General features: G+C 35.7%; 1 protein-coding gene across 9 annotated transcripts in view; it reads left to right on the top strand.

Moving 5' to 3' along the window:
- Positions 1–11372, top strand: part of CEP120 (centrosomal protein 120) — a 166719-nt gene extending 155347 nt beyond the window's left edge. For all 9 annotated transcript variants that reach the window (XM_044947829.2, XM_044947828.2, XM_044947827.2 and 6 more), the window contains 2 exons: positions 6581–6726; positions 9597–11372. In XM_044947829.2, the coding sequence (XP_044803764.1) occupies positions 6581–6726; positions 9597–9831 (381 nt within the window). In that variant the 3' untranslated portion in view covers positions 9832–11372. The remainder of the gene's footprint in view (positions 1–6580; positions 6727–9596) is intronic.
- The last annotated feature ends 1649 nt before the right edge of the window (positions 11373–13021 follow it).

Below are 13021 nucleotides of genomic sequence, written 5' to 3'. Positions count from 1 at the left end.
TGACTGTTAGATAGACCAGCTCTGGAAATGAGAAATTAAAGTGACTTTGAAAGAGAAGAAGCTAATATTAAGTCATGGTGCCAAGACATTGAAGTTCCCTTTAGTTCCACAGGGAAGAATCCCCATGGAACTGGGAGTAAGGAAATAATGTGATGAGAGTGGCTATTAAAAATAACAATACAACTTCTATCAGAGGCAGCATACATAGTAGTTTAGAACATGGCCTTGGTGTCAAGAGTGCCAAATTGAATCTTGGCTGTTAATAACTCTGCGACTTGGGGAATTTGATTTCTCTGATTAGTCTCCTTATTTGTACACCGAAAAATCTTTCCTCAAGGTTGTCTGAGAATTACCGAAGGGTCTGTAAAGCATTATTAGCGTTTGATACTTTGTATATGCTCAGTAAATTGTAACTTGTTAAAAGAACATGAGCCATAATGCTGCTGTGTCACTGTGTAATGTAGTGTTCTTGGTTTCAGTGGGTGGGGACCTAGTGAGATGGTAGCTTCGTATATTGATGAACAGAACAAATATTCAGATACTAGAAAGATTTGTGACTGACTAGCTGAAAGATAATGGCAGCAACAAAAATTTGAAAATTTTTAAGTCTAGAAAATAAGATGTTGCTATATATAATAGCTGTAGGGAAGTGGGGTTTGATATAGTTTGAGTAAGAATAGTACTTTGGATGGTAGTTGTAAGGTAGATATTCTGTAGAAACTGACAGAAGGGAAAAAAACCTACATAAGGGCTAATTGTGCAGATACGCAGTAGTGTCAGGCAGCAGGTGCAAAGAGGTGAGAGTGCGTAAAGTCTGGAGAAACATCTAGAGTTGTTCTATGTGTTCATTCTTTCATTAGCACGTACTTATCAGGAGCCTACTGTGTGCCTTGAACAGTGGAGGATGCTCAGTTCTGGAAGAGATAGTAGTTGTCTTCCACAGGAAAGTTCAGCTGGGAGGGCTGGTACTTAAGAAGAATATGGCAGGGTTGTAAGAAATGCAAATGAAGTTAGTGAAACTAACAGAAAATAAGTATTAGACAAACAAGAGGACCGTGGGGTTCTCATTTTGTCATTCAAAGCTAAAGGAGAAATGGTTCAAAACCAATGTTTCTAATATCAGTATTAGAAAAAAGAAATCCAAATTGGAAAAGAAGTGAGACTGTCACGGTGCAGCTGCCATGATATGACACACAGAAAGTCCTAAGGGTGCGACCAGAAAACTACTAGAGCTCATCATTTTAAAACTAGTTAGAAATTGGTAAGAATAAAAGATAGCAGATAAAGAGCAGGTAGGAAAGAAGTGGAAGACAATGCCTACCCCTGAAGTTTATGCAACTATGAAGGATAAGAGACTAATGCAGTGGTAAATACTTACGAGGCATTACCAAAATCAGTAATGGAGAGATGGAAACCTGTTAGCTGTTGATTAGGGTGTTTCTTCTGGAGAAATTAGGAATTAATTATCAGAGCATAATTATAATTGTCACGTTTCTTACTAAGAAATACCCATGCAAGAACAATGAGTAAGTAAATTGATTTTTAAGTTATGTTCATATGTGTATATTGATGGATGATATTGTTTTCACATTGTTTGAGGTAGTTTTTAAAATGTAAAAAATAATGTTTTGAATATAAACATGAACTGAAACTGACGCTTAAAAAAAGGTTCAATTAACAATGCTCCCACCCAAGCACCCCCTTCTTCTAACATATACATTCTCATATACTTTTGCTGTCTTCTGGGTTTGTCCTTTACTTCCTTGTTTTCTGTTTACCCTTTTTTCCTATGTTTTTTCTACTGTCTTGCTTAAAAACCATTAGCATAGTAGTTTTAGCTATTTGTACCTAATAACAGAAGACATCGCAAAAGTTTAGATGCGTTTTTTAAGTTTCTATAAGGAAATTAAGGAGAAATTAAGGAGAAAACAGTGTTAAATTACTGATTCAACTCCAGACGTCTGCTTCATGAAAGAAAATAGCCTCAAATTCTTTGAGTGCAGTAAGCTTCATTGCAGACCACTTCTATTCCTTATCCCGCAGACTTTGTGCTTTAGAAACAACACTGTAAACTAATTTCAGGGTCACTGGGAATTGCTGATGTTCTACAGGCCACATTGTAGAGATGCAGCACTTTACAAATGTAATAGACCTCAGTATTGCCATAGTGAATTGTGCTCTGCCACTAACCATTTTTGGAAGATTAAAATTAATTACTTCATCAAATAGGCACAATTTATATGTGTGAAAATTACTTCAGTTTTTTTCCTAAAACTTTTTATTAAAAACACATTGTGTTTGAATATAAAATTGGAATCCTCTATCTGCTTTTGTTCAGAGGATTGTTTGTGCAACTTCTTGTTTAAATTGGATTAGTACCATGTTAATTTTACATTGCCTCTGGTGAATAGCCACGGGGCTATAATCTCTGCCAGTAATTTGTCACAGCAAAATCCTCTGGAGGGCAGTACAAAACATTTGTGTAGTGCGGATTAGACGGCGAAAGCCGTATCTTAGATTGTTAATAAATGTTAATGACAAAACCCAGCTGGTAAAGCTTGGAAATAAGACCTAATGCTCGGTGCCTATTGCCAAAAGAATGTTTAAACAGAGATTTCCATTACTCAAAGGTGACCTCGTATAGTCAATTGGTGAATTTAAAAAATCATAATCTTCCAGTTATTTAGAAAAAAAATCTTTTCTTCTGATTCATAAGTATAAAAGCCTGTGTTTTTTCATGTTGTAAACTTTTTTGTTCTTGGGTAACTGGGTAGGCAACAGCTGTAAAATATAAATAAGTGTAACATGAAATGGGTCCTAACTTAGAAGACAAGGAAATGATACCCGCACATTCTGGATTTGCTATCTTTGGTATGATGTGTAACACTGACTTTGAAGAGTTCTAGTTGTCAGACACTTAAGGGGTAATTTAGTTTTTTTTTTCCCCCCAATTCTAAGTTAAGATTATTACTTTACTGTGTCCTAAGTACCATATTTACTTAAAAACATTTCTTGACACACTAGAATATAGTTATGGAGGAAGAATAATAGCCACTACTCTTTAAAAAGAAATGAATCATCGTTAAGAGATATGAATTTGTTGTTCTGGGCAATTTAACATTTTCATCATGTCTGATACATTTAAACTAGGTATGTTTGTTCGCAGGACAGGAAACAGAACTAAGATTTGGGTAGGACGTGGGCCCCTTACCATATTTGTGCACAGTAGATCTGTTTAAAACTGAGCTGATATATTTAGTTAAAACAACACAGACTTCATTGGCTGACATCAGCACTATCTTGTCCAGCCTCCTGCTTATCCACTCAGAGTAATTAATTTGATTAATTTATAAGTAATTTAGCCAAGGATGGGATGTAAATCTTTGTTTAAGAAAACAGTTGGAGGTCCAAGTCTTGGTTAAAAACTGTGTCTTGAAACCATCCAGGCCCTCCTACTGACTTGTCAGCTCTGGGTTATTTTCAGAAAACTTGACTTGAGTTCCTTAGTTTAGTTGTAAGTTTTTTCCCACAGACTTACATGGTATGTGTGAGTGGGAGAGTAAGTAGTGGCCGCGTTTTAGCCGCTGTTTAGTCTAGTGTATGTGTGTTTACATCTCCTCTCTGGATTTATAGGCAGCCAAGGCAAAATAAAGCTTATACTCACTTGATTGAGGAGCCTTTAACCCAGAGCACCTGGCGGCAGAGGAGCTGTCCTCGGACCCCTGGCTTTTGTGCATGTGGGGTTATTGCTGATGCTGCTCGCTGGATTAAAAATTCAGGGCCTGTAAAGGCTTTCCTTATGGTTTAGAATTAAAGTGTGTCAAGCTTCATAATGTTACAGTTTTACAAAGTAACCTAAAATTAAATCATTGACCTTTCCCCCCCTGTTTGCAATTATATCTGCTCACTGTAAAAGAAAAAAAGTCCAAATTTTTTGCAGCATAACATACAAGATGAAAGTCACTAGTAACCTTATCACCTCTTCAGCCAGATATAACAATCCAGTGTGTTTTTTGTCTGGATTTCTTTTCCTTTATTTTCTTAATAATTACTTTTGAAATGAAACGTTATATGTTCCAAAAAGGGAATCAAAGAAGATTCTTATGCTCCTCAACCCCCACCTTCTAGTTTAAGCAGCAGCATTATCAGTGCTGTGTGCCTTTTCTCACCTGCATCCCCTTCACAGGTAACTGCTTTACTGACTTTGGTATTTATTATTCCTTTGCTTTTTTAAAAAATAAGATTATAAAGATACTAAAAATATCAGTAAATAATACTATTTACTTTTGCATGTCTTTAAACTTTATATACATGGAAATACTCTGAATCATTCTGTGACTGCCTAGCGTGATTCAAAATCGTTTTTGTGTTTAACTATTTTGATGTGGTAGCCTGATTTTATTTTTATGGTTCACACAATTAAAACATATAGTAAGACAACACTGAAAAATTTTTTATTTGTGAGCATTTCTGTTTCTGTCTAAAAGTAGAACTTCTGGGTAGTAGAGTTTGCTCATTTCTGCTTCACTAAATGTTGCCAAATTACTTTCTGAAGAGGCTGTACAAACTTGCAGTTCCCAAGAGGGGTGTATAATTGTTATTCTTCACACCATGTGGAACACTTGGCTGTTATCAGATGTATACATTTTTTCCAGTTTGGTGGGCATGAAGTGGTCTCACTCTGTGGTTTACTTATTTATTTCCCTGATTATTGATTTTGAGCATCTTTTGTTTACTCCACTTGCATGTAGAATATCTTTTTGTTTTTTGCTCATTAGAAATCTACAGATTTTGGAATCACCAGACAGAAAGTTAGAAATAATTACTAGAAAATAAAGCGATATGATAGAGAAATGTATTAGAGAAGTGGAACCTTTTCAGTCATGTAGACATCCTGGAACTGAAAAGTTTTACAACGGAATTGTAAATTCAGTAGATGAATTAATAGCAGAACCAAGGATATGTGAGCTGAAGATAAACCAATAAAAAGTATCCAAACTGGAAGAGAAAAAAGGATAGAAAATGCAGCATAGAACATGTGACACGCAGAATCGGTATATGGAACTGGTTACCTTTTGTGTAACCGCTAGTCTGTGTGGGCTGCTGTAACAAAACAGCACAGACTGGATGGCTTATAAACAACAGGAATTTGTTTCTTACATTTCTGGAGGCTGAAGTCTGAGATCAAAGTGTACACACAGTCAGTTTCTCTGTCTGGAAAGGATCCACTTCCTAGTTTATAAATAGCCATCTTTCCACTGGGGAACTCTACTGAGGTTCTTTTTTAAATTAAAATAGTCAAACAACTAGAACTCATCAGTGAATTTGGTAAAGTTGCAGGCTACAAAATTAATACACATAAATCTGTTGCATTCCTATACACTGACAATGAAAGATAAGAAAAAGAAATTAAGGAAACGGTCCCATTTACCATTGCATCAGAAAGAATAAAATACCTAGAAATAAACCTACTTAAGCGGGCAAAAGACCTATACTCTGAAAATTATGAGTACTTTTCATAAGTGTAAAAGAATGAAAGAAATCAAAGATGACACAAACAAATGGAAAGATTTACCATGTTCTTGGATTGGAAGAAACATATTGTGAAAATGACTGTACTACCCAAAGCAAACTACAGATTCAGTGCTGTTCCTATTACATTGCACAAACTGTTTCAAAACTAGGAAGAGAGAATAATTCTCACTTAAAAACAATGAGACCACCATTATCTTCCTTCTAAAATCTGACAAGAATGTTATAATAATAATAATTGGTCAGTCAATCTCATGAACATACACATAAAGCTTGTAAGTAGCACAACTAAATTTATTTATTAAACAAAGGGGACTTTGACTGTCACCTTAAAAAATGAAGAAATCAAATGCTCTTTTCAAAAATGCAGAAAGGCAGTACCCGTTCACAGTAACAGTGTAGAAAGGTTCGTGAGATTACTGTGTTAGACGGCAGGATGTCTTACTGCAGCATTCCAAAATGTCTGTTACTAAATCATGGAGTATTCATTCTGTGGAATGTTGCACATTTATATAAAAGAAATTTTATGTGCATAGATTTTTTGTGAGTCTGAAGAGTGGAAAGGCATATTATTTCTTGAAATAGAAGTGGAATTAATTACTAGTTCAGGGGCAGTTATTGAATTTTTCTTGGTAACTCTGTATAATTTGTATTTTATATAATTTGTATACTTTATCATTCCTTTATAATTGTAATTTCTTATATAATTTTGATAATTAACCATTTCTTAGATGCTACTCTTAGCATTGCTCGTGTGGCAACTTACTGTGTTGATAGCAGACTCTTTCTTGCCCTTAACTTCTGTTATCTTATATTTAGCTAACCTCAATCACTGATTGGAACATGAGTGGTTATGGCTTATAACAGGAAGGGTTTGTCATGGAAAAGTTTGTAAAGAGAACATGGACATTTCTAGATAATATGTGTCTGCAGAATCTGCAGTGCATGGCTATATCATGGGTACAGTCAAGGAGGGTTATAATCACAAATCAAAGTCATAAAAGTATATGTATTCCTAACATGAGAGATCTGGCTTGTTTCTTTCAAGCGAGAGCAAGAAAGTCAAATGGCTCGTCTTAAAAAACAGCAGGAAGAACTGGAACAGATGAGACTACGTTACCTGGCCGCTGAGGAAAAAGATACAGTAAAAACCGAGAGACAAGAATTGTTGGATATAAGAAATGAACTGAACAGGTATAATGACTAAAAAATTACTTTCTTTTCCATACAAAAACTCAAGTTCAAATAGTACAACTTTTTATTTATTCATTGGTCCAGGGAGAGTACAACATCAAGTCTAATAAGGGACATCATTTCTAAAATGTAGCTAAGTTATATAATAGAAAATCTTTGCCAAAGACCATTACTCTCACATTTGTTTTTTTGCCATGAATGTAGCTCTGTTTAGCTTTTTCGTTTCCATAGCATTAGTACTTTAAATTTTATTCCTGTGTGACTATTTCAGATTTATTGCAACTATTTCAAGGTAATTAATGATAATGAATTTAATTATATAAAGTATAACAAATTTCAAATATTGTTATATTATTTATATAAATAATAGATTAGCTCTTAATTATTGCCCTTACTGTGTATCAGCAGCTATTTTAAATATCTCATATGCCTATCTCAACTGTTTTTTTTTTTTTAACTCTGCAAAGCAACTTTTTGAGGAAGATAATTAATCCCATTTGGAGATGAGGAAACTGAGTTTTAAAGAGACTTAAGTGCCCCTTCCAAGGTCACACAGCTAGTAGGTCAGGGGGCCAGAGTTTAGATCTGATGCCACAGGTTGTATTTGTAACTGCTCTGCAACACTGGGCTTCTCTGTAGTGTCATGGTGCTCTTAGTTACTATTTTAAGTATTTCGTGTTAGAAAAGTAATCGTTAGGAAGCAATATTAGAACAAACTAGTGTCTTTTGGGAGGAGAATGTAGGGGAAGACTTTTAATGTTTATCAGGAGACTAGTATTTTGTTGCAGCGAAGCATACTGTCTTAGCTTGGCTGGCATAACAAAATTTCATAGATTGGCTTAAACAACAGAAATTTAGGAGGCTAAAAATTCCAGATCAAAGCACCAACACAGTTTCTGGTGAGGACTCTTCCTAGCTTTTAGACAGCTGCCTGACCACTTGTCCTCACAAGCTCTCCCATGTCTCCTGTAGGAAGTGCACAAATTGCATCATGACGGCCCCCGGTTCACGAGCTCATCTAAACCTAATTCTCTTTCAAAGGCTCCATCACCAGACACCATCGCACTGGGGGTTGCATCATATTCATTCAACATATGAATGTGGGGAAGACACAGTTCAGGACATAGGACATGCATTTGACAGACTACCCCGTGATATAGCCCTACACAAACTGGGGAAACTCAGTCACTGTATCCGGTGGGTTTGGAGCTGAATTACACAAATGCATTTAGAATATTAATGTATAAATATCAGTTAGAAAAAGGTCAAGGTCTTTAGTACATGCTACAGGGCTCAGTTCACTCTGTTAGTCTCTTAATTCAGCAAGTACTTACTTGGTGTCAACTGTGTCAGAGATCTGGAAGATGTTACAAATTAATTTTAAAATGCCGCTTGCTTCCAAAGTTTTGCTGTTGTATATAGCAGTTTAGCAAATGCATATTAAGCTGCTACTCTTTGCCCAGCACTGTTTTGGTGGTTCAAATGAAGATAGCCATGTGCCTGTCATATGTGTAGGTCATAGGAAATTAAATCTTATTATTAATCATCCCCATGTATTGCTCCATTTTACCAGTGTCCCATTAATCACTTGATTTCCTCCCGAGTCCCAAAGCACAGGGCCCTATTTTTTATTTTCTTTCTTAGAACAGATGGAGGTATTTGGTGTCCTGTTTGGACTGTACACCTCAGTTTCTTATTCTTTTGTGAGGGATCTTAGGAGTCAGTTCAGGTTTCAAAGAGTCATATGAACAAACAGAACTGCGCTACCACTGACCCTGCACCCTTTCTGGGGTCCGGCAGCACTCTTCCTGGCTCTTCCTCTCCCCCACACCATACGTAATTTCAGAACTGGTTCTCATTGGCTTACTTACTGTGAAGGCTATCTAGAAGCAGGGACTTAGATTCAACTGTCTTTTATCTTTTTTATAAAGACAAAAGTCAGGAGTAGTTGCAAATTAAAAATATCTTTGTAGCTAGTTACTTAGAGAAGTATAAAGTTGTATCTTAGTTGTAGATTCCAAATCAAATTAAAACCTACTCCATGTCCAAACTAACTTAGTATACTAAGTGATAGTAATGCCAGGTATACTCCCCATTTTCAAGGTAATGTGATTGATAAGATTCCATTGGAAATACCCAGATCCCAGGCTGGCACCTGCTCCCCTTTCTTCATCTTTTAGATAAGATCATCATAAACATAACTTGAAGCTATCCATACAAACTCTTAAAAGGTACACACCCTAGATTCAAGCATTCACATCTATAGAACATCACTTTCTACAAACAATATTTATATAAGCTCCATAATACCAGAAACTTTTCTTCTTGATTTGACACAGTATCCCCCAAACCTAGCACCTTTTGGTATGAGTAAATATTTGTGGGATAAAGTTAGAAGAAAACTATGTCCAAGAAACAATAACAAGGGCTTAATAACAACCTAAATATCAATAATAATAATATAGGAAAATATTCTTTATATTAATAACAGTGAAAATATATTGATAATTGTACAGAATTACATATATTCAATTGCTTTTTAGAAAACTTTAAAATGCATGTATTTTTTAATTGAGAAGAGATATAGAAAATTACTTAGATTGCTTATCTCTGGTTAAGATGATTTTTTTCCTGCATATTCCCAAAATTTCTACAGTTTTCATGTATTTTATGCAAGTATTGGTTTTTAAAACTGTCTTTTATAAGTGTGCTAACTCTGGCTAGCCAAGTAGGTTTTTGTTTGCTTGCTGAAAATATTACTGAAAATGTATTTTACCGTTGAGTCATGTTGTTGCTAAGTGGTGGTATTAACTGAAAACCAGAACAGCGTGTGTTGCCTGCTCGAGTGGCCTGTGTTCTTGACTTCTCAGGTTAAGGCAACAAGAACAAAAACAGTACCCAGATTCCAGAGAGATTGCGAGTGGAAAAATGGATGGGCCCCGTGGCAGTGCACTGGAAGAAGGTTTGGATGATTATTTGACTCGCCTAATAGAAGAAAGGGATACTTTGATGAGGACGGGTGTGTATAATCACGAGGATCGAATAATAAGTGAACTCGACCGACAGATCAGAGAGGTTTTGGCAAAAAACAATGCCAGTAACTAGTAACTTTTTGAAAAACTTTGCCTGAGACGCTGGGTCTAAATTTTAATTGTAAAGCCCTCAAACGAAGGGAAATAGCTGTTTTAAAATGCAGTTTTCAATTTTTTATAAGCAGAACTTTGTACGTTATTGTATAGTATTTATTTGGTTTTATTTGCTGTGTGCTACCTCTCCCACCCTGGTTTATGTGTAATTGTATTTTATATGCTCAGTTTTTAAAGACGTCAGTGTTTATCATTTCATGGCTAACTTTCAAAACAGCTTTTCTCTAAATTTGTTCTCAGAGAAATGACTATACTAATTTCCAGTTATATAATTTTTTATGTTGAGCCAAAAGAGTGTATGTTGCACTTTAAAAATGCTGTTCATTTGAAGAGATATCTTAAAAGTTGATACCACTTAAAATCCAACTAGTATTATTTAATTCATTTTAGATTACCTTTTGTTAACTTGAAACATTTGCAGAGAAGTCATATGTCATCTATTGAGTGACAAATTAGTCATTTATTTAAGATAAAGTTAGTACAGATTAAACTTGTTTCGATAGCTATTAAATTTTCAAACTTAAGAATATGAAGTAATAGCTTAATAAGTCTTCTCTGTCAGTCTCCTGCTCAAGATTGCATTGTTTTCTTTTTTTTTTTAAGATTGCATTGTTTTCTTTTGTTGAAAGAGATTTCATTGTCCGGTAATAGTAATACTAGTTGTTAACATAAACCCTCTGTAATAAAACAAGAAAGCAGACACACAAACGCTTCAGCTAAGAAAGTAGAGTGGAAACCTATTTTTGATTTTCCCTAGTTTTAATCAATCTTTTACAAAAGTACATGAGACTAAGTCATTGTATCGATGTAGTGCCATGTCAATATAAATTTTTAAGGACTCCTTTATGTAAAATTGTTCAGAGCAAACATTTGCCCTCAGAGCAACACTTTCCACTTCCTTTTACCAGGTACTGAAAAGGTTTAATTAGCAAATTCACAGATTAGGTCAGCTTTACAATAGATGTAGTTTAAAATTTCTTATTCCCAAATATAATAAATTTAAGTATATACTTTAGGAAGTATATACTATTTACTGATAACGTCCACAAAAGCAGAATAGGCTATTTTCTTTGTTTTCAAGGAGGTATATTTCTTGTTTGGGAAATTAAAGTCCCTCCATGCTTTATATTTTCTTTTTTTCCCTTATTACCAAGTGTTAATCCAGAAACAACCCAACAGTAAATCCAGAAATTACTGAATGAGAGAATAATAAATATGAGAATTATAGAAAGAATGTGAAATATTAATTATGGCTAAACATTTTCTCTCATTGATTTTTGTGCCACATGAAAAGAAGTATTCTTTTTGTTTGGGAAGGTCTGGGGTAAAACATTGTGACTGTGCCTTCAGCTGCCTGTGTGCTGCATGTGATGTTTTCAAACACTAGAGGGGGCCTTAGATTTAAAGAAACAAAAGGGACAGTTGTAAGTGGGTGTGTGGTTTGCCTTCTCTAATCTTTTGGCTATGTATTTTATCAAATAAAAATCATAATTGTACACATCTTTGAGTTTCCGAGCAGTCTGTTACTTTTTTGTTAAATAAATTGGGCTAGTGCTTGTCTACTTCCTGTGTCAAGTAACTAACTTTGTATTTTTGGTTTTTAAATGTTTACATTGCAGATACCTTTATATGTTCTAAAATTGATTGGGAGAGTGAAATTTTAACACCTTTTTGTGGTCCTTCAGCAACAGACGTTTCATTTGTCGGTGACGTTTCATGTGTTTCTACTGATTGCCCTGCTAGATTGTCATCAGTGCCCGGGGTTTGAGTATGACCGCAGTAGACAGACAGATGAATGAGAAAAGGAGTAGGTGAGTGAATAAGAAGTTTCCTCAGTACTATACGTAATAGCAGACCTTTCATCAGATACTTTCATATGAAACAAAATTTACCTTTAAAATGTTTGTGATTCCTTTTCATGAAGAAAGCCTAGTTTCCATGCCTAAGGCCAGCACATACTGCAGGGGAGGTGGATCACATCTTCCGAGTATGTGTGGTGGTGCCATGTCTGTGTAAGTTGGAAGAATTCCTTTACAGGTATAACCAACCCAGTGATTTCTAGACAGACATGGGATCCTGTTGCTTTCAGCAGTGGTGGGAGTTTGGGTGGGATTTAAGGATGTATAAAGGCACTGCATGAACAGCTTAAGAGTACAGCAAGTGAGTCTGACCAGATGACTTTCTCATCCACATACCTGTCCAGTTACTTCCCAGCCTGAATCCTCAGATCACCTCAGTACATACTGCTTGTCCTCAGCCACCTCAGAATGGACCACCTGACCTGGTTCTTCCAGCCTATAAAAGCGAGTCCTCTCCTCTGGTAGCTATGTATAGACTTTTAAAATTTGGCCTCTCACTACCCTTGTGCCTGGCTTGACTGAATAGCTAAGTGACGTTTTCATTGATCGAGTTCACACACCATAGGACTCGCCGTTCTGACGCACTGGTGGTTTTTAGCACACTCACCTGGTTGCGCAGTCAGCGCTGCTATCCAGCATCTCCCCCAAAGCAGCAGCATACTCATTAGTCATCATCACCCCTTCACATCTCCCCAGCCCCTGGCAGCCACTCATCTACTTCTGTCTCTCCGCATTTGCCTATTCTGGATATTTCATGTAAATGAAATTCTAAATTTGATACTAAAATTGGAAGCCTGAAATATTTTTTGTGTGCCCAGTTTCTACGGTATATCATTTTTGTTGTTGTTCAGTCACTAAGGCATGTCCAACTCTTTGCAACCCCATGAATTACAGCATGCCAGGCTTCCCTGTCCTTTACTATCTCCCAGAGTTTGCTCAAACTCATGTCCATTGAGTCAGTGATGCTATATATACATACATATATATATAATAACTTTATTTGGGCCTTCTGCATCTCTTTATCATTTAAGACCTGATAAAATGCTATATATATATATATATATATATATATGGGGAGAGAGAGAGAGAGAGAGAGCAGCGAAGGGACTCTGTGTATATATAGAGTTGCTCTGCTCAATGTATTATATATATATGTGTGTGTGTATATATGTTTAATAGAGATGCAGAAGGCCCAAATAAGGGTATAACATTTATCAATCAGTTAATATAGTTCAGCTGTGCTGTTATCCATTCCTTAGTAAAGCAGTCACCAGATATAGTGAAAGGGAG

The sequence above is a fragment of the Bubalus bubalis genome, chromosome 9 (assembly GCF_019923935.1).
Source record: "Bubalus bubalis isolate 160015118507 breed Murrah chromosome 9, NDDB_SH_1, whole genome shotgun sequence".
Lineage (NCBI taxonomy): Eukaryota > Metazoa > Chordata > Mammalia > Artiodactyla > Bovidae > Bubalus > Bubalus bubalis.
This window is presented reverse-complemented; position numbering and strand designations above follow the sequence as displayed.